Source organism: Pezoporus flaviventris, unplaced genomic scaffold (genome assembly GCF_033815535.1).
Source record: "Pezoporus flaviventris isolate CSIRO_AGI_PZ_B2104156 unplaced genomic scaffold, CSIRO_AGI_Pfla_v1 ptg000213l, whole genome shotgun sequence".
NCBI classification, from domain to species: domain Eukaryota; kingdom Metazoa; phylum Chordata; class Aves; order Psittaciformes; family Psittacidae; genus Pezoporus; species Pezoporus flaviventris.
Window position 1 is genome coordinate 9,156,610 of NW_026892761.1, and position 25,816 is coordinate 9,182,425.

Here is a 25,816-nt window from a genome sequence, read left to right on the forward strand (position 1 = left end):
ACACTTCAGTGGTATTTTTAATTCATACTTGTTCTATTGTGGTTTTAATGTAGAAACAAGAGGTAAACGTGAGACTTCTCAGTGCTTGCGGGAAGCTTCTTCTGGTCTTAGAGACGCGATGAACCCTTTGGAGCTGGATAAGCTCTGTGCTTGCACTCTGCCCTGCACCATGAAGTCCTGGCAAATTACCAGAGCTCCTCAAGATAAAGCCGGTAAGGAAATAAACTGCTTGCACCGTAAGCCCAGGCACCGGACCTGCAGCAGCAATGACGCCTTAACCACCTCTCCACTTCAGCGCACACGGAGACCTCGGGAGCACGCTGAAAAGGCGACAGGCACCGCCTCCCCTTCACACTTACAAGACTAAATATCACCGAGGGGAGTGGAAAGGCGATTTTCCCCGTCTACCGAGCTACCTGCAAAGCCACACCGCAAAGCTGCAGTGGTCACCCCCATACAGCTCCCTCCTGAAGGGCTGGGGACTGTTCACCAGCCAAGGTGGGGCAGGGCACTGCCACTGAACACCTCCCTCCCCTCAGAGTACAAGCGGACACTCACTCCCCTCACCGACCACATTCAGCCACCATCCCGCCCAGCGGCGGGCACCCTCCTCCTTAAAGGGATGGATCCTCCTCCTTAAAGGGGTAGCGCCCTTACGCACGCCCCGCCCGGCAGGAGGGGCGGGTGTTCGGTGTGTCATGTCTGCCCGCCTGCCCTCCTGGCCGTGCAGAGTTGGGGTTGTTCCGCGGCCGCGCCGTTGTCATGTACCGCCTGGTGCGCCTGGGCCCGCTGCGGCCGCTGGTGCCCCTGCGCAGCGCCCCGCTGCTCGCTGCTGCCTCTCCCCGCGTCCTGTGCTGCGGTCCCCGTCTGGCCTGGGCCGGCCTCAGCCCGCCGCTGCCCCTGGTAACGCTGCGATCCGCCGCCGGCAGCTCCGCCAAGGTAGGGGAGCGGGGAGGGGGCTCGGTTGGGACCCGGTATCCTGGGGTACTGCCCTGTGTGAGGGGGCAGCGCGGCCCAGGGCCCGCCTCTGAGGGGAGGTGTCTCGGTGAGGAGCGGGTTGTAGCTTCGATTAAAGCACAAAGTTGTCCTGGCCTGGAAGTGTTTTGGGGGCTGTCTGCAAGGTTAGAGGTTCGGCTGGCCTGCAGCACCCTGGCGTGTTTGCCCTGCGAGCTGCGGGGTTTGAGCACTTGGGGCGAGTCGTGAGGAAATAAAGGGGTTTCGGTAGTTCACGCAGAGCGGGGCAGGAGCTGCTCCCGGTGACCGTGGCTGAAAGGGTTTGCTGACAGCGGCGGCGGGTCCCCAGCCTGCCTGCGCCGTGTCATCAGCTGAGACGTACAGCACGAACGTGCACCCCGTTAGGGACGTGTTTCACTGTGCTTTCAACATCCAGGTGATTTCTTGGAGGTGGGAAGGGGAAAGTAATACTAATTTCTACCATTATAGAATCACAGACTGGTTTGGGTTGGAAAAGATGCTCTCGTGAGACCTCACTTGGAGCATTGTGTGCAGTTCTGGTGTCCTCAGCGTAAAAAGGACATGGAACTGTTGGAACAAGTCTGGAGGAGGGCCACGAGGATGATCAGGGGACTGGAGCACTTCCTGTATGAAGATACGCTGAAAAAGTTGGGGCTGTTCAGGCTGGAGAAGAGAAGGCTGCGTGGAGACCTCAGAGCAGCCTTCGAGTATCTGAAGGGGGCCTATAGGGATGCTGGGGAGGGACTCTTCATTAGGGACTGTAGTGACAGGACAAGGGGTAATGGGTTAAAACTTTAATGGGTAGTTTAGATTGGATATAAGGAGGAAATTCTTTACTGTAAGGGTGGTGAGGCACTGGAATGGGTTGCCCAGGGAGGTTGTGAATGCTCCATCCCTGGCAGTGTTCAAGGCCAGGTTGGATGAAACCTTGAGTGAGATGGTTTAGTGTGAGGTGTCCCCGCCCATGGCAGGGGGGTTGGAACTGGATGATCTTAAGGTCCTTTCCAGCCCTAACTATTCTATGATTCTATACTGTATTTCAGTAGGATACAGGGGGCTGCTTGACACCTGCTTGTGAATGTAAGTTTTCAATACAAAGCTTCATGTACAGTTTTAATTTCCACAGCTTAATATTCAGGTTAACTTTGGTAGCCTCATTACAAAGCATAACATGATGCTTCAAATTTGTTTTCATGTCCTTAGTTTGCTTAGGAAGCTGAATCTTTGCATAAATTATGTGAACAGAACTGGCTTTCTAGGAGAAATATTGTAGCAGAATTATATGGAAAATGGGTAGCTTTCTCTGCTAAGTTGTTTGTTGTTGAGGACACAACTGTACTGGGTACTTCAAATAACATCTGTCAAAGTGAGACTTTTTTAACATCTTGCTTCAATACCATGCAGAAATTGCCTGGCTTGTGAGCCTGAGAGCACGAGTGAATTGAAATGTACTTGAATGATGAGAACAAGCTATTCTTCAGTCCTTATAATCCATCTTGCAGTTGTGGCTGTGAGACATGGAGTTCCCCTGAGGCTTATGTATCTGTAGATTTGTCAGATCCTATTCTCATGGCAGCTGTGTGAAGAGAATCCTTGTGTTTGGCTCCTTAAATTAGTAATAATCATCTTTGGATGAAAAATTCACTGTAAGCTGTTAAGTCTTAAACTACCATTCAAACCATGCTTGGCTTTTAAGAAAATCACACTGTTGAATAAATGAGCATTCGTGACTAAACACATGCTGTTGGTTGAATTGTTAGGACAGCTTTTGGCAGAAGGTACTATGAGACTGTTTTGTTCAGTTCAGCTCCTGAGCCAAAAAAAAACCAAAAGCTAACATTATCCGTTATTTTTTTAAAGATATGATAATCAGAATAAGTTGGGCTACATAATTCCCTAAATACATATTTAGAGAAAAAGACAAAGCAGCAGCAAATGTAGGGGTTTTGGGGGAGTGGTGTGGTTGGTATGTTTGTAATCACAGATTAAAGCCAGTTCATCCTACCATGAATGTTGTGGGAGAAGCCTCTCATGTGTATCCTAATTTGCACTTTCACTAACTCCAGGGATTAATCAAAAGTATTTTTCTTCTAATTTTCTTCTAATTGAAAGCAATCTACAGCAGGACAAAGTGCTGCCAGGCACTCAGTAGCTGTTGCTGTCCTGTGGGCAGCAGTGGCCTTTAGTGTGCTTGACAGGTTGTCATGACTGCTGCTGAATTCAGCTGGAAAGAAAGGACTCTTCTAATCTTTCCTGACGACTGCTTGCTAATTAAAGAAAAATCCTGAGGTCTCTGTGGAAACGTTTTCTTTCTCCCATTCGTATTTCTTCTACGGCAAGTATGAGGAGGTATCCAAGGGCTGTCTTTTTTACTAGCCCTTCTTTGCCTGCATCACACTATCACATTGCTCTGGGGTATATTTTAGTATAAAGTTCTGCACTTTAAATTTACCCAGTTTAAAAGCTGTCAATAAATTTCACTATGACAAATGAAAAAAACTTTTCAGTGAAGTTAGGCTATTTACACCAGCACTGGCATGTCTATGTAGCTATTGTCTACACTGTGGCAACAGCATTGCTCATGGCTGTCAGCAGCAGTTCCCTGGTTCATCCTTTTTTTCAGCTGATCTACGGAGTGTGATTTATAGGAACTTATGTTGGACTTCTATCAAGAAGTTGCTAGTAAGTGAGCATCAGTTGGTATCATGTAGGCTTCCAGTGCCATGAGCAGCTTAGCTCTTGAGCAAAAAGCTGTGTTACAAGAATTTGCTGTATAAAGCTGAGCAGTGGGTGTAAGCAAAGATCTCTTTGGCACCTCTGTCTCATCTCTCAAGTGACTGCTATACTGATGCGAAAGAGCAAAAATGTGTTACTACCTTCCCAAAGCATTCTGAGCAGTGCTGTATGCAAGCCACTTCTTTCATTATTTCAGATTGGCTCAACTGACTGGAATAGGGTATTGTGCTTAATGGTAATAAATACTTCTGTTTTCTTTTTAGGATGCAGGTGGATCCTCTGAAAAGGCAGCCACAGATCCCAGTGGTGAAAACAAGAAACTCAACAAATCCCAGCAGCTGAAACGAGTGTTTAAAGAGTATGGTGCTGTAGGGGTTTCATTCCATGTTGGAATTTCATTAGTATCTCTAGGTATCTTCTACCTGGCTGTGTCAAGGTGAGGTTTTTACAGTTGTCTGTAGCCTCTAGTTAATGGTTTAGCCAAGAAAAATACCTTACTATTGTGCTTACTTCTGCAAGGGGACATTTACTTTGTGCCACTTTGATCTATACGCAGTAATCTTCTGTATTCTGAGTTTAGATAGATCTGTAAATGGATCTAATCTCCCATCAAGCATGAGAGAAGTTGGATGTACATGGTCTTTTTTATGTAAGTTCAAGACCCATGGTGAGCAGGTGAAAACAGCAGAGTGGAGACTGCACCGGAGTAACTAAACAGATGAGAGAATTCATTTTTGTTCTGCAGAGATATCTTTTATTCTCATGCAGTAGCATGGTCTGCAGAGATAGAGCCATACAAAAGTGCTGGTGCTTAGAGATAAATTTGTTTTTCTGGGTATTGAACTCTGTTTTTGCAGTTGAACTGCAGAAGGTAGCAGATACTGAAACAGGATTAGATTATAAAAGAAAATACTAGATAACCATATAGGAGTCAGGTGGGAAATTGTGTCTGTGGCTCCTGGTGGGAATGCCTCAGTTATAAATAATCTTTGAGCATGAGGTATTCCAGTTGAGGAGACAGGGAAACACACATTATTCCTCAGAATATTCCCTGCTGCTTACTCTTGCCTTCAGTGGGGGGTATGTGAATGCTGATTTCTCTCATTTAGTACATCGTGGCACACACAGGGTGACAATGAATTTTCTTCCTTCAGGTATGATTTAACAGCTTTGGAAAATTACTCAAAATGTAGGGACCTTGATGAAAGCTGTTATGTCCATAGAGAATTAAAATATTAATGGATTCGGTGGATAACACTTATTTGAGATCCATAATACTTCCTTCACTTGCTTGATTTTAGATAAGATACTTGTAGTTTTCTCAGCTTTTGCTCCTCTGTTAGAACACTCTAAGCCTAGCAACAGATACTTCGTTTGGTTTGGGTCAGTCTATATTAATGTGATAAATTTCATCAAGACACAAAGAGGCTTCATTGTAAATCTTGGGAAGATGAATTTCCAACACCAGTTCATAAATTTCTAACTTTTTTAAAGTTCAGAAGTAGAGAAGCGGATTCTTTTCTCTCTGAAGGTTGAACATGGGGCTGAGTATTCTCCATGCACATGCTGCAGCTACTCAGTTGTAAAACTAAGAACATATTCGACTGCACAGTAACTTGCCCTTATATAAGGGGAAGAAAAAGTGCATTTGATAATATTGCATGTGTTGTTGCTACAGAAGTAACTTAAGCTGTTACTGCTGAACTGATTGGTTGAGTTTCTTATTTAATAATATCTAATTTATAAATAATTTATAAAAAATTCCAGTTGGATGCCATGTAAAATTCCCTGGAAAAGAAAAAATGGCATTTTATATTTTTTTAGTATGCAACCTTAAAATAAAGAGATCTTGTGTTCTTTTTCCGCAGTGGAGTGGATATGACTGCAGTTCTCTTCAAACTTGGTTTCAGTGAATCATCATTGCAATCTAAAATGGCAGCTGGCACAAGTACATTTGTGCTGGCATATGCCATTCACAAGTTGTTTGCTCCAGTAAGAATCAGCATTACCGTAGTTTCTGTGCCATTCATTGTCCGATACTGCCGGAAGATTGGTTTCTTCAAACCTCCTACCCCAAATCCATGAGGATTTCTTACTGGTTTTTACTCCAATTGTTTTTGTTTTTTTAATGCTCTATATCCACATAGCTTTTCAGATTGTTAAATTTCTTTAAAAGATTTGTTTGGATCCATGTAAATGCTGACCTCCTCTTGCATTTCTTACTTGTTCTTTCAGGTGAATGGTGGTGAATGGTACACTGTGAAAAAAGTGCTGTCCTTCTTTCCATTTTGCCACCTCTTCTTTAGAAAAACCTGTAAAAATGGTTTTCACTGCAAGTGGTAATATAAGTGCTTGACAATGAGCAGTCTCTTTAGAACACACAGTTCTAGGACTTTATAATCTAGCTTTTGGGGCCTTAATTATTTTTTCTTGTCAAAATAGAGTGCCAGCGTTAGTTTGTGTCTGTGTATTTGGGAAACAGTAAGATTCTCTTCCTAATAGGCTGTGGGATCAACAATATCCTACTATATGAATAGTTCCTTTGGTAAGGGTATATACTGAAATCTAAAGTGGTAGGTGGGTGTTTCTTTTGTTATAGGAGGCATACATCATGAACACAGTCTTGCAGCACAACACACATGCTGAGTTAACTTAGGCAGGAGTACCTGCATGCTTAGTAATCGCACAGTAATAATTGGTTTAGCCAGAACAGGCAATGTACTGTTCTGAAACTACAGCTCCTTTGAGGTGCTTCCATGTTTCAAGAGTTTATTTGAAGATGGGTTTTATTTATAGGCTAGGAGCTGGCCTTAATAAAGTCCTTTTTGTGTTGTTTATTTTTTTTATGCCTACAGACTCTACTGAAATCAGTGTAACCAAAATTACCTCCTGTGGGAACATACTCCAAAGATTATCAAGTCAGAGGCAAAGGTATCTGGGGGTTTTTAATGTATTGAGATCTAGCTGTGTACTAGACACATTTTTTTAATCTGAAAACTAATCCTAGCAGCTTTCTGCTTCTGTGGGTGAAACTCAAAACTGCACCTGAAGTCCAGACATTGCAATTCATAGCTTCCCAAGAGCAATTTATGTGCTGTTGTTTGACAGACTTTTGAATGTACCAATTAGAGGTGATTTTCAATCTTATTTGGATGCTGTTCCTGTTAGAATGCAACTGCACATGAACCACTTTTCAGTTAAACTAAAAACTGGATCCCAAATACTTGAGTATTGACTGCAGCATTGTGGTAAACCTGGGTTTCAGGCTCAGCTCACAGCTGTGAGATAGCTTAAGTCAAGACTTTAGGACCAGTTCCTCCTTCCAGGTCTGCTCTTTTACATTGGCCTTTGTTGATACTTACCCCAAGGTGGCTCTGACACAATCTGTTCATTCAGGAATCTGATTAAAGTAAAATAGCATGCAATTACCCTGAAATTTAGTGAACTGAGAGAAAGGGAAAACTGTAGAAGAGGTAGTTTACTTCCTTTGCCCTGTGGAAGCAAGCTGATACTAGAGACTGCCAACTGAAAGCAAGGGGCCCCTTTGGTCTGTGGGGCTCTGCTGTTAGCCCATTTGCGGGGTTTCTGTCTTAGGATGGAAACAGTCCCTGCAGTGAGCAGATACACATACTGGAGGCTTAATATACAATGCAGACATAGCCATCCATGGCACATGCGTAAAGGTGCATTACACTGGTATTTTGTGCAGTGTTTAACAGCCACAGGAGCAGGGCATAATGAGAATTAGCCTTGTGGTGTAGCCTGTAGAGCTTTAAGCTGTGTCACTAAGAGAGCTTATGTCATGCACAGCTGCTTGGCTTGCTTGTTAGCATATGGAGCCAGTGCTCTGGTGCTTCACATACCCATGTGTGGAGGAGGGATGGCTGTCCCATTCATTTGAACTAGCTGCTTATTCCCCAAAAATAAAAGAAACAAAATGCAGTTGGCTTGCTCCTGTTTTATGCCTGTTTGCAAGTATGGCTGCTGAAGCTGGCAGCTTGGCCAGGGCACTAGCTTCAACTTCCCAGCTCTAATTAGAGCATAAGGAAGCTCTGCCTTTACCCCTGACTAATCTGTGTGATTATACCTGTTATGTGGATGGAAGCTTAGTGCAGTTCTTGCCTATCAAACAGTGCACTGTCTGCACCACAGGTAAAGGGTTAGCATGGTATGACAATGTGCAATGAACAGTAGTGCAGCTTTCTGTGATCTGCTACATTATAGAACAAGTAGCATATTTTTAAATTTCAAGTGGGCTGTCACTGTTTCTTAAGAGTAAGTTTTACTTCGGCTTTTTTTCTCTCCTGTTCATGGAAGCCTTTGGGTTTTGGTTTATTTTTCCTGCATGTCCTCTGTATCGGTTCAGGGCAATGTTCCGTTAACAAGGATAACAGAGGAATTCCAGAATCATCATGTGGCAGCCTTGATTTAATCAGTCATTTCTGATAAGTACATTTTGTCCTAAAGTTGATAGAAAAGGAAGATGCAGGCTTTTTCTAAAAAGTCTCTCTGTAAAGCAGGAATCATTTAAAGCAAATGCACCTCAAAGTTCTTAGTGCTGGTACTTTTATCTGGAGACTTCCTTGCCGTAAAGAAACAGCTTCATTTAAATTATGACCAGGATTCAGATGACCTATTCAGATAAATATGGTTGTATAAACTACTGGCAATCTTTGATGAAGCTTTTTTTACAAAGTATTATATTAATTTGAGAGTATATTTTGAATTCTAGAATCCTTGCTGTAAAAAGACTGTTTTTTTTAAATGGTTTGTAAAATAGCAATGAGCTTAAAGCCTTATAATGAAAATACAATAAATTGCTTTCTCTTAATTTGCTTGGAGTTTTATCAGTTCTTATGCTTTGGTGGCAAGTGCCTACCCTTGCTCCATTTTAGGAAATAACATCTTACAACACCAGATGTTAACATTAGTTCCTGTTACATATCCCATTGGAAAACAGTACCTTCCAGCCCTTTCTCCCAGTGTTGTCTTTGAATAACTGCATTTAAAGAAAGGATGAACCCAAGCTTCTGCCTAGGTAAATGGCAACATGTTTGGTACTTGTAGTCCTGTATGGCAAATGTAGAATAGGGCATGACCATACCTACTTTTGGTACCTGCACTTTGAGCAAGAACTTTATACCAGCCTCCTTTTTGACAGAGGTGGGAGGTAAACTTACTATGTGATCACAGCCAAAGAATCAAGCTGTCCTGATGGTAAAGACAAGGGGTTAGACACAGCCAGTGAAAGTGATAATACCATCAGGAGCCTTACCATGTTGCAGCATTATACAACGCATCTTTATTTCAGAAGTTGACTGCTCACATTTAAGATAAAAATTAGACAAAAATAATGCACACATCATTTTTAGGACATTTCAAGAAACACATTCGCCTTGCTCAGTTTCAGATTACACCACAGTTATGATACCCTTAGCAGCCCAGTAAATTCAGAGGCAGGTATCTCTAGGATATTGCACTGTTCAATAAGCTAAAACAACTTACTCTTGTTGGACCAGTGAACCTTTACCAGGACAGACAACATCATAAGAGCCTTGAACAGCTTAATACTTACATCAACAAACCTGGCCCACACATGACAAGATTTCAAGTATTCTTTTAAGTATTCCACAATGTCCAGCTAGAAGTCAAATAATTTTACATTGTGATCAGAATTTAATAAGACTGCCAACCCAAAGACTTGCATTCCAATTGCTACTAGATTCCAAGACCTGCTTTTTGTATTGTAGGCATTACAGTAGTCACAGTACAAGACTCTCATTGATCCCATGAGGTTGTCCCTGCTAAGACTGTGTTCTGGATGGGGCAGCAGCATCACTTTTTCTGCTACTGGGCACCTTTGTAGAGTTTGCTGTAATCCAGGGATGAAGCAGTACATCCTTCAGGGGCAGTCGAGAGAATGGGCTATGCTTCAGAAGCTTTGAAATTAAATCCCTCGCACCTTCTGTTACAAATGGAGGAAACTTGAATTCCACCTAGGGAAAAAAAAAAAAAAAAGATACTAAACATGATGCAGAAGTTCCTTAACAATAACCAAACTAGAGACAAAGGGCTCTACCCTCTGATGTAGATCTAGAAAGGCTGAGTCAGCCTCAGGCTATGCACCTTATGCCTGCTGAGGCAAGATTAAGTAATTTCATCATAATGCTGAAGAAAACAAGGTTCTCAGAAGTGAAGCTAATATATTGGTTCAGTGTACTTAAGATCAGTTTGCTGGGACCTCTCTAGGGTATGCAAAAGGAAAGGTTAAGCTTACTTATTTTCAGTAACACATAGGATGTTAAATATTCATTTTATAAATTAGAAAAGGAAAGAGGTGAGAAGATTGGTTGCTTCATGAAGAGGTAGAAGTTCAGATGCAGGCAGAAACAGGGCAGAACTAAATACATAAGTGTGGAGGGCCAGAGCAAGTTTCACCTTGATGAGCTGGCCTTGTGTCCTTGAAGCAGAGGAAGGCAGGAGAGGAGGGGACTTGCGGTGGAAAGAAGGAACTCAGCTAACGACTGGAGGAATGCATGGACAGCAGCATTGAACCAATCAGTGTAGCAGTAGAAGCTTGTGAACACAAGGCAGTACCCTATCGGAGTGTTTCTGGTGGCACATGCTTGTAGAACAATATTATAAAAAGCCTGTTAGCGAAGCAATAAAGGTCTTTGGCCTATACCCCTCCAGAGTCCATGTCGTCAATCTCCACAATAAGGCAAGGTATCTTTAAGGTCTCATTCTACTGCATGAGTGAAGATTGTTTCAGGGATTTAGTTTTAGAATCATAGAACAGTTAGGGTTGCAAAGGACATTAAGTTCATCCAGTTCCAACCCCCCTGCCATGGGCAGGGACACCTCACACTAAACCATGTCACCCAAGGCCCTGGCCTTGAACACCACCAGGGATGGAGCATTCACAACCTCCCTGGGCAACCCATTCCAGTGCCTCACCACCCTAACAGTAAAGAATTTCTTTCTTCTATCCAATCTAAACTTCCCCTGTTTAAGTTTGAACCCATTACCCCTTGTCCTATCACCACAGTCCCTAATGAAGAATCCCTCTGCAGGATCCTTATAGGCCCCCTTCAGATACTCGAAGGCTGCTCTGAGGTCTCCACACAGCCTTCTCTTCCCCAGGCTGAACAGCCCCAACTTTCTCAACCTGTACAGGAGTTGCTCCAGCCCCTGATCATCCTCATGGCCTTCTCCAAACTTGTTCCAACGGTTCCATGTCCTTTTTATGTTGAGGACACCAGAACTGCACACAATACTCCAGGTGAGGTCTCATGAAAGCAGAGTAGAGGGGCAGGGTCACCTCCTTCAACCTGCTGGTCACGCTCCTTTTGGTGCGGCCCAGGATATGGTTGGCTTTCTGGGCCGCAAGCTCACACTGCTGGCTCATGTTAAGTTTCTCACCAACCAACACCCCAAGTCCTTCTCCGCAGGGCTGCTCTGAATCCCTTCTCTGCCCAACTTGTAGCTGTGCCTGGGATGGCACATGGCACATTTTATGCATATCATTATGTCTTTCTACAGTTCTAGTAGAAATACATGCTCTGCTTCAAAATGAGCATTTGTTACACTTCAATAAGAAGACAGAATTGAAAGCACAATTCATCTGCCTCAGTCCAAGTAAGCGTGGCACATACCCTGGAGATAGCTCTGTAGGTTTCCTGGTATGTTTCTGATTCAAAAGGTGGTTTCCCTACAAGGAATTCATAGCACAGAACTCCCAGGCTCCAAATATCCACCTTTTCATCATGTGTTCTTCCCTCAATCATTTCAGGAGGTAGGTAGTCAAGTGTCCCACAGAGAGTTGTTCTCCTGAATAAAAGGCAAAGTTAATAATTTACTGATTATGGCAATTGTAAGATCCATTTAAAGAGCCAGATAAAAGCTAATGCTGGCAATCACCTGTACTTCAGTGTTGTCTACCCTGGATAGACTGCACCACCAGAACACCTGGTAAAGAAGTGCTAGCAGTAATTTTGCCAATTTTGCTTTAAAACATTCCAATCACTGCAGTCAGCCTGATCCCTCCTTTCTTTATTCCACTTGCTAGATTAAGTATAGTATTCCTTTGTCAGATGCAATTCACACCAATTGGGAAATGACTTAAGTATATTGCTAGAGTGATGTTTGAACACATGTGCTGGTCTGTGCTCTCAGGGACTGCTCTAACCCTAACAACAGTACACCAACCTTCTTCACTTCCAGGTTCAGCAAGTTTTTAAATATACAAGTTGCTGCAGTGGCCCAGTTCTTAAAGGATTTTTTCCCCACTATTTTAGTAAGTTAACATTTACTTCCATTCCACAACTGTAAGAGTGACAGAGAGTAACATTTTCATTACAGAACTCTTTCACTGCGCAAGGTATGTACTACATTCTCACCTCGAAGATGGAGCATGCACAGACCATCCAAAGTCAGCAATTTTTAGTTCTCCATTTGAACCAAGCAGCAAGTTTTCTGGCTTGATGTCTCGATGAATGACGTTCTTTGAATGACAGTATGATAGAGCATCTGCTAGTTCCGTGATGTACTGTATTCAGAAAGAGAACAAAACTTTAAATTCATTGTCACTCTAGCTTATCTGACTACATTATAGCCTTGTCTAGGCCTAATTAGAAGTTACAGCAATTATTCCTCAAACCCTTTGAAGTCTGACAATACAGGCTCTGCCTGAAATGACCAAGCACTTACAACTATCTTCAGCAGTGCTGAATATCATATCAGTGCTGTGCAGCAACATTTCTTTCTTGTTGCAAGTACATCAACTAGCATCTAAGGAATCACAGTTTCACACAACAATACAGAACTTTATCTGAAGATCTAGCTTTATGCTGCAAATATTCCAAATACAAATAGCAAGTAACACATCAGAAGCTAGAACAACCTACAGTAGCAGTTCTTTGCTCATCAAATTTGGTGAGCTTCTGAAGTTCTTTGTAGACTTCTCCACGTGGTGCATACTCTAGGATAAGGTAGACCCTTGTAACATCATGGAAGTAGCCATATAATCTGAGAATATTGGGGTGCCTGCAAAAAACATTTAAATATTTTTTTCTGAACAGGTGTATTTGTCCATATAACTTTAATTTCCCTTTTCTGCCCTCCCCCCCCATTGTAATCTTGTAAATGTGCCTTCAGCTCACAACATACCGATTGAGAGCTTCATAGCAGACAGATGTTTATCTAAGAAGCAGTTTAGATTCCCTGCTAGCAAGCAGCTAACCAAAAGTTTCGCCAATTCAGATCTTCTTGTCCATGCCCTTCTACAGCAAGTGGAAGAGTAATGACCATTGAAGGTACAAATTCTTATGGGTTTTGGAATTTAACACTTTGTGAAAACTAGTTTCTTCAAGTTAGGCTTATTTTCTGAGAAGCAAAATGCCAGAAACAGATGTTGAGAAAATGCTGTTACCCACATAAATCCAAGCAGCAGGAAGATCTTACCAGAGGTTGCTTCATTGCAAGGTAGACAAAGATAAATCTCCTTGTAGAAAAGCAAGAATTCTAACTAGCAATTTCAAGGTGTCACACACTTGAAACTTTTCATCAGGTTATGCTGTCATAAACAAGGTATTTTGTTTATTTGAACACAAAGAGTGTAACTGGTCATGAAATTTTACCTAAGATGAGACTGTATTTCAACTTCTCTTCGTAGCTGATGCTCTACACCAGCCTCCTCAAGCTGTGTTTTAAAGAGCACTTTCAGTGCCAGAATAAATTTACTCTGCTTCTCACGCGCCAGGTACACATTTCCAAATTTTCCTTTCCCCAGAGGACGACCAATTTCAAAATCATCAAGAGACCATTGCCTTCTGTAAGAGGAAAGAACAAGTTACAAAACCTAGATACTTGTGTGGGCTTTGACTCTAGGTTTACGGTCTATAGTGTTCCTGTTCAATAGATCTTAGTGATCTTTATACCACCATCAAGAGAATAAAATATGCCTTGAGACTTTTCAAAAGAAAGTTCTGAAACCTTGTCTCTTCCTTCCTAAAGTTTACACACAGACACACTAATGTCAACCACACTACTAGAGGTTCCACTTAAACTTGAGAAGAAACTTCTTCTCAGTGAGGGTGACGGAACACTGGAACAGGCTGCCCAGGGAGGTTGTGGGGTCTCCTTCCCTGGAGACATTCAAAACCCGCCTGGACGCATTCCTGTGTAACATTATCTAGGTGTTCCTGCTCCGGCAGGGGGATTGGACTAGATGATCTTTCGAGGTCCCTTCCAATCTCTAACATACTGTGATACTATAAAATACTAAGCCAGGCTCACTTCAATACACTTAATACAGACCTATCATTAGAGCATTTCAGAGCTATTTAAGATAGCCATACTACAGGTCTAACTTCACCCTTGAACTCCAGCCTGTTGCACATATGACAGAGGCTTTGTTTTCAAGTGTGCATCTTGTGATTGGAGCAGTGGCTATCAGTGTTCTCTCATGGGAAGAGCTATTATGCATTTAGCCAAAAGTTTTCTTTAGATTACAGGAAGTTCTTGCTCCTGAGAATTACCAGGTCAAAGTAAGCTTTCCTAGTTTCATCTGCTGTCTCTATGAAGCAAGTGTAGGGCCACTGCTCTCCACAACAAAGAGGCTCAAGTAGCCTTCAGCTTAGCTGCAACCAAGTTGCAGCATGAAGTCCTAGAAGACAAAAACAAGCCAAATCCAACAGGGCTCAGTTAGCTTAAAACAATTTTGATATAAAACTTACTTTTTAGTCTCTTCTTTTTTCTGTTTAGAGGTGCTTTCTGCTTCAGAACTTTTTGCTATGTATAGAAAAGTAGATCAATTTTAAGAAACAGACCCAGAACCACAAGACAAAAATCCACATGGGAGCAAATCTAGCCTCTGTGCAGTATCTCAAGCAGTTCTTTAAATACATTCAATGACATTTTCAACAACTTACTACTGGCAAAGCAGCATAGCAGTTACCAGCAATAAAGATGTAACTTTCAAAGCTTTCTTGAAATTATAAAAAAAAAAACACTCCCCCCCCCCCCAAATACAGTATTTTTATATACAAAAGATTAACATGAATACTGGAAAAACTGATGTATGAGTACCAATTACATTAACTCACAGCCAGATGAGCATCTGCAAATTCTTAAACACTCATATTGGCCCTATATGGGTAACCCTGGCAACAAGGAGAATGCAGTAACATCTAAGCTGAAGCTGTGCTGCTGTGCTGTTTTGGGGCACAACCAAGTACTTCTCTATAAGGCCATCTCTCCATATAATCAACATCAGCTTTTTCTGCACTCCCCTCTGCTTCATAGAGCAGAAGTATCCCGAGTGTCATAACTGTACAAACACATATACATCATCTTCAGAATTACCAGGTGCTGGAGTCTGTTGAGATTTTTCATTGCTCTTGCTTGGAACTTGAGGCCTAGCAGTCGCTTGGACCGGTAATTTTGTTCGGGACTGCTGTGTTGTCTGGTGATTAGACAGTTTTTGGCTTGACAATAGAGGCTTTTGTGGCTGCACTGGAACTCGCTGAGCAAAGTTTGAAGAGCAAAGAACACGTTGCGCTTGAACTCCGCTGTTTAGTAACTGACTCTGGGAGGAATGCTGAGACACAGGGACACGCTTCGGGCCATCCCCAAAGGGATTAGCAACCTTCAAAAAGAAAAAATTATGTATTACTTGTAGAATAGCATACTACAACCCTTACGGCCACATTCATAAAGCACGAGAACACCACAAAGTACATGAACAGGAAAAGTTAGTGTAGTCTGATCTGGTTTATGATTAAAAGCATTCTTAAATTTCTAAACTGACAAGAAAGTTAAGTTTTCTACAGCAGCAAACATAGCTAGCAGAACTTTTCCACACACTTCTCCAGAACATCAGCCAAAGGTATTAAGACAGCAGATCCTTACTATAAAAACATACACTCCTTTGAGCCATTGCTTCCTTTAATGCTGGTCATCTTAACATACATTGCACTGCAACAGGAGTTCCACAGAACAAACCAAGTTCACTCAGTAAAAGCAGATAGCTGAACCTTAACCTTTTGCTTCCAATAAGAGAAAGTAGTTTGGGTTTATGCTTAAGAAAATTCTTAGTTCACAACAGGGTTGGGGTTGGAAGGGACCTTAAAGCTCATACAGTTCCAGCCCCCTGCTACAGACAGGGGCACCTTCCACTAGACCAGGCTGCTCCAAGGGCCATCCAACCTGGCCTTGAACACTGACAGGGATGGGACATCCATCTGAGTTGCCCCATTCTCTGAGGAACCTAGTTGTTCTATGATACTTTGGCTACAGTGAAGTTCAAATGCTGATTAGCTTTAACAATTTTGGCAATTATTTCCTGTGCATGGAAGCTACTGTTTCAAGAAAGCTTTCCCCCTTTTAGCTGCTTAGTACAATTGATAATTACTAGTTTGAAACCTGTAGCTCTTGTGTTATCAGGATAAACGCACCCACCAACCTAACGAGTCATTTACCTTTATAGTACGGCTGTAGTACCCAGAGGGGTTCTCCTTTGTATTCTTGTCCATAGTGCCCGAAAACAGCAACTACATGGAGCTTAGCCTACAGACAGGATGTGGCAAACAGAGTCAGCTCCACAGAAAACACCACGCCTCGGGTCTCCCCTCCCCGTACGCAAGCGCCGGGAGGCCCCAAGACCTAGCTAAAACCTAGCTAAAACTTCGCTATACCCTAGCTATACTCCACCTATACACCACAGCCACCCTGCGCTCGCAGCCTCCCGCCGGCCGGAGCTCTCCCATCGAGCACCCACGGCGCCCAGGGCCCACACAGCGCGGAAGCCCGGCTGCCGCTCACCCTGAAGCTCCGCTGCCTCCGGCCGCCACAACCGTTTAAATTCAAACCGCCCTCCCTTAAATACCCTTTAAACCACCGCCTCTCACCATTGGCCCTTCTCCCGCCGCTCGCGCCCGCTGATTGGCTGCTTTTCAACCGGCCCGCCGGCCCATTGGCTCTTCACAAGCTCCGCTCGTTGCGAGGCTGAGCCTGGCCGCCGTGAGCCTCTGGGGCGCATGCGCAACGGCAGCCTGCTGCGTACCCCGCGCGGGCCCGCCCCGCCCGCCCCGAGGGCGGTGTTTGCGCTACATGCGTATTTTACGTACCGTCTCTCCGCCGCTGGTTCCTTCCGTACTCTAACTGCGTGGACCGGCGCCGCTCGCATACTTTGCTCCGCCAAGTCTCTGCCTGCTCGGGTCTTCCGCTACGTAAATCGCGTACGCCCAGACCACCCACCTGTGGCAACGCTACAACTACCGTCCCCTCCTCGCAGCCACCGAGGCCTCGGAGCCTGCCGCCGCCGCGGGGGGAAGGGCGCCAGGTTCGTCCCGCATCCCGCGAGGCACCAGCCGCTTCCCTCTCCTTCTCCAGCACACACTACCCGCCGGCCCGGGCCGAGGGAGAGGCGGTGCTGCCACCTCGCGTGGAGCCGAGCGCGAGTGGGGCCGGGGGCCATTGTGTGCAGCCGGTGAGGTAGGTGCCCCGGTGGCAGCTCGCAGCCCCGAGGGGCGGGAGGACGGGCAGAGGGGTGAAGCAGGCCTCAGCCTCGCGCTTGCCGGGACGTGCGGCCCAGGGCAGCACCCACGTGCCGCTAGCTCTTGAGGACAAGTGCGAAGGGCTCCCCCGCCTCGGCGCAGCACAGCGCGACAGGGGACGCCTGTCCTGAGGTGGCTCCACCGGCCCGCGGACCCCTCGTGTCACAGCAGAGGTGACCCGCAGCCCGTGGCAGTGCCCAAAACCGCACGGGTTCTCGAGGAGACGCCGAGCGGCAGTGGACAATCAGCGAGCGCGGTTTGCAAGCAGCAGTGTAACAGGAGTGTGAGGCTGCTGCACTGTCTCAGCTGCCCCTGTGGTCCTGCTCACGCCTGTGAGGGGGACCTTGGCTGCCGGGTGACAAGCGGCAGCTGAAGCTAGGTTCAGTACTTCGGGCCTCTAAAGAACCGTGATCGAAGGCAACTTTTAACTGTCTCTGCGGTGTTGAAAACAAGCGCGGAGGCGAACCAGTTGTGTGTGTTGGTGTTCACAAGTGGTACAGGATAGGTAAAAAGAAGATGTCGGGTCGCCGTGTCGCTGCAGCATGTGATAGACGTCAGCTGCCACGGGGCATGGGTAGCATGGCATCCCCCCTCCTTGACCCGCGCCCGCTTCGACTGCCGTTTCTTGAGGCTGACGTGAGTAGGACTTTTCGGAGGGGGGGGCGTGCTCTCGGGGCGGGCTCGGCCTGCCGGGGTTTGAGCGGTCCGGCAGCGGGAGGTGCTTGCGGCCGCGTAGCCCAGGTGCGGGTCGGCCTGCAACGCCGGGCAGCGATATCAGCACTTGCTGTCTCACAGCCCGCTCACGTCCCCGTGTTTGGGACCGCGGTCTCTCAGCGGAAGCAGCGTTTCGGAGCTTTGCCGCTGGGACACAAAAGCACCCGGCTCCCCGCCTCCCGCCAGCAATCGCCCTCCTGCTGCGAGCCGGGGACCTGCCGCCTGCGTCCCGCCCTGAGCGCGGCTGTGCCGGCTCGGGCCAAGGCCCCGACCTCCCCGGAAGGGGAACGGGAAGGGGACGTGGTTTGGGACCCCGGGCGCGGCCGCTCCCGCCCCGCCCCTCCGCGCCGTGCGGGGGCTCCCTCGGCGCGTCACAGGTCACGTGACACCGGGATTTGCCAGGGCCCGCGCGTGGTGTCACGGTCATGTGATTTTGCGATTCTCTCCCTTCAAGAGTCGCCTCCAATCGATCTGCGGGCGCTCGATGCAGCAGCCTTCGCGGAGGAGCATTCTTCGGTCCCGGCCGCCGCCGCCGCCTCCTCCCTTGCCGCCGCCGCCCATCGATGCGCTCAGGGCTCCGGTCGCCATTTTAGGGGGAGAGCGAGGGAGGCAGAAGGAAGGGTCGGTAGGTACCGGGGCTGCGCCGCGCTGTCCCCCGCCTTCGGCTCCGCTGCCCGTGCCGCGCCTCGCCCTCGGCAGCTCCCGCCCGCAGCTGCCCGCCCCTCCCCCGGCGCTGGAAGCCCGCGTACTGTGGCCTCAGCGCTCCAGCGAAGCACTCCCCGCCCTCATTCAGCCCCTTCTCCCCCACGCCCCCTCGCTGCCCGGTTATTGGTCCCCGGAGCCGGTTACGGGCCGTGCAGCCCGGGGCTGTGAGAGGGTTTGCGGGCGGTGGGGAGGATGCGGTGTCCCGGGCTGAGAGAGAGGGAGGGAGCGGGTCGGGGCGGCGGGAGGGTGCCAGCGTTGGGCTGCCCTGCGTGGTTTGGGTCGATCCCCTCCCCAGTGCCCGGGGCCGCCTTCTGGCGAGGCTCAGTGGAAGGCCTTTGACAGAATCATTCTGCTAACTAATGCCGCATTATTTCTGTCTTCTCCATTGCTCCTTAATATACAGTTCGTGCTCTGTTTATTGGTGAGGTTTTAATTTCTACAGCAGACAAGTGCAACAGGTTTTTCCTTGCCTTTTGTTTTTTCTTTCAGTCTCTGATTCTTACCTAAAATAAAGGTGTCTGCACTGAAATTGGGCAGGATGTGCTTTATTTGAAGGTTGTGCTTTTTTTCATGAGACTCTCTTGTATGTAATTTTTCTTCTTTATTTATTTCAGGCCCCTCCAAGGCATTCCTTGCTCACAATGTATAGAACAAAAGTCAGTTTGAAAGACCGTCAGCAACTTTATAAACTGATAATTAGTCAGCTGCTTTATGATGGATACATAAATATTGCCAATGGCTTGATAAATGAGATAAAACCACAATCAGTCTGTGCACCATCTGAACAACTGCTGCACCTAATTAAGTTAGGTAAGCTGCAATAAAAAGCTAACATAAAAGTCTAGTTTCTAAATCTCTAGTTTAAATCCTTGTGAATTAAGAGGTTAGAGTTAACTGACAATATGTCTTTTATGCAATGGTTATGTCTAGTAATAGCATAACACTTCACATACTTAGATAAAGCCTTTGCCTCTGTGGCTTTTTTGAAGGGCATTCTGGCTCTGTGTTTCATTGTTTAGTATGCATTAAAAGCAAAACATCACGTAGTCAAAATCCCTTTGTTTGCACTTCTGTGCCACATAAGAATACTTGCTCAAGGTCCTGGGTGACTGGCAACCTTCTGAAAGCACATTCCAGTAAACAGGATCACGGTGTCCACAGACCTAACAGTTCTGTGCCAGACCCACACAGTTCTGTGCCAACTTTAGAGATATTTTCTATATGATTCTTCCTGACAATGCTGGAAAGGGAGCAAGCCCTTCCATTGGCAGTCTTTGCTAGCCTTGGTGTATCAGTCTCAAGAAAATTAGCTTCACAATCTAGGGTCTCAGCAGAGGTGTTGCCTGGTCTCTCTCTGTGCATTTTTCTCTCTGAAAGTACATCTGTGCCCCAGTATGTAGTCACAACACCAGAGCTGCTGTTGAAACAAGCTGACTTAAGATACTGGAAGAGGTCTAGCCATGCCATCATTGTATTGTAACTGAACTGGTTCTGCTGCCTGAACTAGTTGACTTCCAAGGTTATAAATATGTGAAGCCCTGTTTCTGAAATAAGAATGCTAGACTTGCAATTTGTAGATGAAAGCAAGAAAAACTTGCATTTGATGGATCGATGATCAAAGTTGGGCACATAGCTGGAAATTCTTGTGTCTGCTCTGTTACCACTTCCAGTGCTGAACTCTCTTCATAGATGCATCCTGAAAATAAATAAAAATCTATAGGGTGGGTGTGAAGAGGAGTAAGTGTTTCTGTTTGCAGTGCTGCACTAGTTATTGTTGGAGCAGAGGGTTTTTTTCCCTTCAGTGCAGTGAAACAGAAAGAAGATTTGGTAAATGCTTCAGTCTTTTATTTTAAATCTCATGTAACAGGGCTCCAGCTTGTTTCTTCCTCTGTGAAAAGCTGCCAGTGGCTTCACAGACTTGATTGTCAATGCATTTGTCATTCTACTCTCATACTGTCATTCTACAGTATTTGCTGGTTGTATTTTCACAGTTAATTTTGAGAACTGTGTTCTGCTCTATGGTAGCCAAATTACTTCTCACTCCTCATAAGAAGTACTGCTGTGTCACTAAATCTGCTCTGCTAGCTTAGCCTTGTTCACCAGGAGCTGCCTCTCAAAACCTGACTTGTAGCTGTTACCAAAGCCTATGGCATAGGTATGGCCACAGCCTATCTGTCTAAGGAGAAGGTTAACCTGGTTTAAGTGCATCAACTTCTCTCTTTCAGGAATGGAGAACGATGACAGTGCTGTTCAGTATGCAATTGGACGGTCAGATACAGTAGCTCCAGGCACAGGAATTGACTTGGAATTTGATGCAGATGTACAGACCATGTCTCCCGAGGCTTCCGAATATGAGACTTGTTATGTCACATCTCACAAAGGGCCGTGTCGTGTAGCTACATATAGCAGAGACGGACAGTTAATAGCTACAGGATCTGCTGATGCCTCAATAAAAATTCTTGATACAGAGAGAATGTTGGCCAAAAGTGCTATGCCTATTGAGGTAAAAATACGACTTGAATCGTAACCACTGTGTGAATTCTTGAGGTGCTGTCTGTTTCATGCTGTGTCTGTGCCTTGTGGCTGGTTCAGTGGGTTCTGTCTCGCCATATTTCCTACTCCAACAGCGGCTCATAAAGTACCCTTGAAGAGAAGGAAGAAGAAATAGGGCAAGTGTACCTGTGTAACTTCTGGCAGCAGTCCTAAGAATTGAGCCAGAGATTGCTTCTAATAGATGCTGATAATTGTTACACTGTATAAACACAGTTCGTTTTTGAGCCCACATATACCTTTGCCCTCCACAGCCTCTCGTGGCTGTGTGTTCAGAACTGTTTCACATAATACATGTTTATTTGCATCATTTTTTTTTCTCCAGTATGGTTACTAGGTAGTAGTTTAGAAGTGGGTGAGTTGGGGTGCTTTTGCGCAGAGCGCACACCAAATTCTCAGCAGTATCCTGTGAGTAGAAATTGCAGTTTTCCCAGCTGGTACAGTGTCCCTTAATTCTTACAGCAATACAGTATTTTGGTTTGGACTACTTATGACAGTGGTATGTTTTCTTGCATGCATTCTCTGCTGCTGAAACTAGCGTGTCCTTGAGCAAGTCAGTTGACCTTTGTAAAGATACAGGGATCTTATATGATAACAGTGTCTGATGGGCCTTCAAATAACCGAGATAATGGTGATATGTGCCTAGGCATGTGTCAGAAATGTAGTTGTTTAGCTGCTCTGGGAAGCATAAAACCTACTTTTTCTGTTAAAAAGCATGTTTACTTTCTAACACTCACTTGTTCAATGTTCTTTGTAGGTCATGATGAATGAGACAGCACAGCAAAACATGGAAAATCATCCTGTTATTCGAACTCTGTATGATCATGTGGATGAAGTTACGTGCTTAGCTTTTCATCCAACAGAACAGATCCTAGCATCTGGTTCAAGGGACTACACACTTAAGTTATTTGATTATTCAAAACCTTCTGCCAAAAGAGCCTTCAAATACATACAGGTTAGATACGATACCAGTTCAGAGCAACCAAAGCTTGAATGTATATGTACTTGAGGTATCAGTAACCTGAATTGTGTCTGGGTTTATAAGTGCTTAGGTTTGTAGGAGTATGCACATACAAAATGTGGAGACATTATGGTAAATACGTGTTAAGAGTTCGTGCATAATGGATACCTGCGTTCCTTAGATCTAGTGCCTGTCTGCTTTTTGTTAATTTAGATCTGATCTGGGTAACTCTGATGTCAATTATATTATCTTCCTTTTGGAAGAGTTTGGGATTATGTGGTGGGCTTTGGGGTTTGTGACTGGCTGATAGAACCTCCTGTCACTCTTGTGCAATATCCCAAAAATGAGCAGGCATTGCAAGCTGCTTCAGGACAAGAAGTAAGGCAGCCTGTCATTTTAATCCTATGGGAAGCATTTTCTATTTTGAAACAAGCAGAACACATTGTGCTAACGGATAATTTAACCAGGCTTTTAACACTTTAATGCCACCAGAATTGAATGGCAGAATGCCACTTCCATTTCAGACTTTTTTCTTACACCAGTTATGTATTTTTGATCAAACAGGAGGCAGAGATGTTGCGCTCAATTTCTTTTCACCCTTCTGGAGATTTCATACTTGTTGGTACTCAGCACCCTACTTTACGACTGTACGATATCAATACTTTCCAGTGTTTTGTGTCTTGCAATCCTCAAGATCAGCACACTGATGCCATATGTTCAGTAAATTACAACACAAGTGCAAACATGTATGTGACGGGAAGTAAGGATGGATGCATCAAACTGTGGGATGGTGTTTCGAATCGCTGCATCACTACTTTTGAGAAGGCACATGATGGAGCTGAAGTCTGTTCTGCTATTTTTTCCAAAAACTCAAAGTATATCTTGTCAAGTGGAAAAGACTCTGTAGCTAAACTATGGGAGATATCCACTGGTCGAACACTGGTCAAATATACAGGTATGTGGCAGGTGACCTTCCAGGTACCTTCCCTTTCAGGTACTGACCCACAGCAGGGTAATATTGTCAGAGGAACCAGGAGTTCTTAAAGGCACTGGGAGACTGCTGCTTTGAGGTTAAATTGCCCCAAACTTTTGAAAACATTTAAGTAGACTAATTCCAAAAGAGAAACTGTGATTCCTGTATGTCCATCTGTGTAAATGTATTTAGTTTGAGTGCATTTTGGAGACTTTTCTGACACTGTTACTCCATTGCTTTGGAGGGAAGTTGTGACTAAATTAGGGAGAAGTAAGAAGGAGGGCTGCTCTGAGGACCACTTGTGGAGAGAGTTTAGAAACAATGATTATTAAAACAAAAATACATCATCACTTTCCTGGCTTGAGTAGGGACACAGCTTAAACTGGAATGGTCAAAACCGAAACCTAATCCATTTCTGGCTAGAGTAGGCCACGTTCCCTCAGAGCACCCACTCAGACACAGGTAATTGAACCTACTTTGTGGCAGTTTTTTAACGATTAAACTCTTGTGCAAAAGATGGCTCTAGTAAGGTGTGGCAGTATTCTGAAATAGCTACAGCTGGTTGGTTTCCTTTCCATTGTATGCAAGGTGGTCCTACTCAGAGCATTCTGGCAATGCCATGCTTTGATCTCTGCAGGACTTAAACGGTGAAGGATGCAGAAGCTTTGCATACAATAGCAGCTAAGTGACAGGGAAGCTTTTGAGTCAAGCACTAATGTGCTTAAGCATTAGAAGTCATAGCATAAAAGACGAGAGGATGTTGAAAATGTTACCAGCTTTTGGGATGTGTATGGTCTTTTTCTGTATGCTAGCTCTGTCTGCTCTCAACCAGCAGAGTGCAGCACCTCCTTGATAAACTTTGGCAACATAACTAGGTAGGATGCTGGTGTGTGCATTGCAGAGTAAATGCCTATACAGGAAACTACATGTTTTATTTGAAGGGTTTGGAGGGGAAGTATGGCCAAGTTAGCCCATACAGTGCCATATGATACGTAGATTAAAACCAAAAGTTGTCCTTGGTAATGAGAATCTATGTATTTGACTGTCTGTGGTACTCTGCCTTAGTTACAGCTGTAAGCCTCATACAAAATATATAAGGCAGAAGTGCTTTTAGTTAAGTGACTGCACTCATAGCGAGTGGCTGGACATGACTGACACAGCTGGAGTAGTTAATCTTTCTGTCCTTTAAGAGGTTTTAGAATTTGCTGTGTATATTAACTGTTCATTATTGACTCACCTGTTGTATGTGGAAGCAGTAGACTGAGAAAATAAGGCTCCTTTATAGACTGCAGAAATTGATGCTTATGGGAGGTTTGTTCTTAGGTCTTTAGAAACTTCCGAAAACTGATCCTGTCTGTGTTAATATTTTGCTGCACGTATTTAGGAGCTGGTTTGAGTGGACGACAAGTACACAGGACACAAGCTGTCTTCAACCACACAGAAGATTATGTGCTGCTTCCGGATGAAAGGACCATAAGTCTCTGCTGCTGGGACTCAAGAACTGCTGAAAGGAGAAATCTTCTTTCTCTGGGGCACAACAGCATTGTCCGTTGCATTGTCCATTCTCCTACCAATCCTGGCTTCATGACCTGCAGTGACGACTACAGGGCTAGATTCTGGTACAGAAGGTCCACGACAGACTAAGGACTTTATAAAACAGTGATGCTCCAGATTGATTCTATCATCTTGAATTGATTGTACTGCCGACAGATGCCTACAAGAAAGCTGTGCTGTGTCTGGTCTTTCATTCTGTCAAGTGTGGCAGAAACAATATCAAAATACTGAGACTAAGTTTTGCCCCATGCTAATTTTTTTTATTAGTGTGTGTGGCTAATTTTTTGTCAGTCATCTCCAATTGTACTCAAGGAGTGGAGAGGGGAAGGAGGGGGGCAAAGAATAAAATGATCCTTGCAGAAAGGATTAAACTTGTTTTCCTGTCTTTCTAAATCCCACATGACAATAATGTGACTGTATCTTGCTCAAACTGGGCAGTGTGAGCCAGTTTTGCTCTGCATTGTATCTGTGCAATCCCACCGAAGTCTGTTTAAAGAATGGATTACACAAGTAACAGCAGAACTTGGCAGATACTTTAATGAAGCCTTAAGCTGCCTTCAGTTCTGATCATTCTTTGTAAAGCTGTTTTGTATTTTTTTTGTCGGGGGGGGGTGTATTTTATTTTTTTTTTTTTTCAATTATTTTCCAAGTGTCCCTTCAGTTCTGAGCCGGTTTTGTGCCATAAGAACTTGGAACAGGATGTTAAAACTGTTCAGATGAATTCCGGAAATGGTGTTCTCGTTCTGGTATTAAAGCTCAGACTTAAAATCGGGTCTTGCTTTGAATTTATCTTGACAAGTGGGATCTCAAAATGAATTCATGGTATTTCCAAGAAATATCCACATTGCAAATGTAAAATGTGCTGTGGCATGTGAAAATGAGAATAATTTTGCCGTCAAGAAGCTGTTGTGCATATTAATTTTCGTATGTGTACCTCAGAAATGTCATTTTGCTTCATTTTATTGAGTAGTTTTCATTCTGTTACACAGCACTTGAATTACATTTTTTCTTCATTATTCAGAAACCCAGACTCAGTGTTTCTTCTCCTTGTTACTGCTATAGTCCAAGTATCCCAGACCATGTCCCATTCAG

General features: G+C 44.7%; 3 protein-coding genes across 6 annotated transcripts; 2 read left to right on the forward strand and 1 right to left on the reverse strand.

Annotated features, from left to right (window-relative positions):
- Positions 1-655: 655 nt before the first annotated feature.
- FAM210B (family with sequence similarity 210 member B) lies at positions 656-5,908 on the forward strand. The gene is made up of 3 exons (XM_061441256.1): positions 656-939; positions 3,975-4,147; positions 5,580-5,908. Exons 1-3 carry the CDS (start codon positions 763-765, stop codon positions 5,794-5,796), a joined length of 567 nt encoding a protein of 188 aa, XP_061297240.1. The 5' UTR covers positions 656-762; the 3' UTR covers positions 5,797-5,908.
- A 3,086-nt stretch (positions 5,909-8,994) lies between these two features.
- On the reverse strand, positions 8,995-16,961 carry AURKA (aurora kinase A). Of its 3 annotated transcripts, none has more exons than XM_061441250.1 (9): positions 16,839-16,961; positions 16,191-16,278; positions 15,076-15,358; positions 14,448-14,502; positions 13,350-13,541; positions 12,618-12,756; positions 12,111-12,259; positions 11,367-11,541; positions 8,995-9,707 (listed from the first exon to the last, which is right to left on the reverse strand). In XM_061441250.1, exons 2-9 carry the CDS (start codon positions 16,242-16,244, stop codon positions 9,516-9,518), a joined length of 1,239 nt encoding a protein of 412 aa, XP_061297234.1. In that variant the 5' UTR covers positions 16,245-16,278; positions 16,839-16,961; the 3' UTR covers positions 8,995-9,515. The 3 variants fall into 3 exon arrangements, with proteins under 3 accessions (XP_061297234.1, XP_061297233.1, XP_061297235.1); XM_061441249.1 differs by lacking the exon at positions 16,839-16,961 and adding an exon at positions 16,598-16,724; XM_061441251.1 differs by lacking the exons at positions 16,191-16,278; positions 16,839-16,961 and having other exon boundaries at positions 13,350-13,538; positions 14,444-14,502; positions 15,076-15,242.
- An 806-nt stretch (positions 16,962-17,767) lies between these two features.
- CSTF1 (cleavage stimulation factor subunit 1) lies at positions 17,768-25,492 on the forward strand. 2 transcript variants are annotated; one of them, XM_061441244.1, is made up of 7 exons: positions 17,768-17,903; positions 18,436-18,606; positions 19,301-19,496; positions 20,912-21,189; positions 21,994-22,191; positions 22,762-23,152; positions 24,555-25,492. In XM_061441244.1, the coding sequence occupies exons 1-7, from the start codon at positions 17,784-17,786 to the stop codon at positions 24,812-24,814; spliced, it is 1,614 nt and encodes a 537-aa protein (XP_061297228.1). In that variant the 5' UTR covers positions 17,768-17,783; the 3' UTR covers positions 24,815-25,492. The 2 variants fall into 2 exon arrangements, with proteins under 2 accessions (XP_061297228.1, XP_061297229.1); XM_061441245.1 differs by lacking the exon at positions 18,436-18,606 and having other exon boundaries at positions 17,771-17,903.
- The last annotated feature ends 324 nt before the right edge of the window (positions 25,493-25,816 follow it).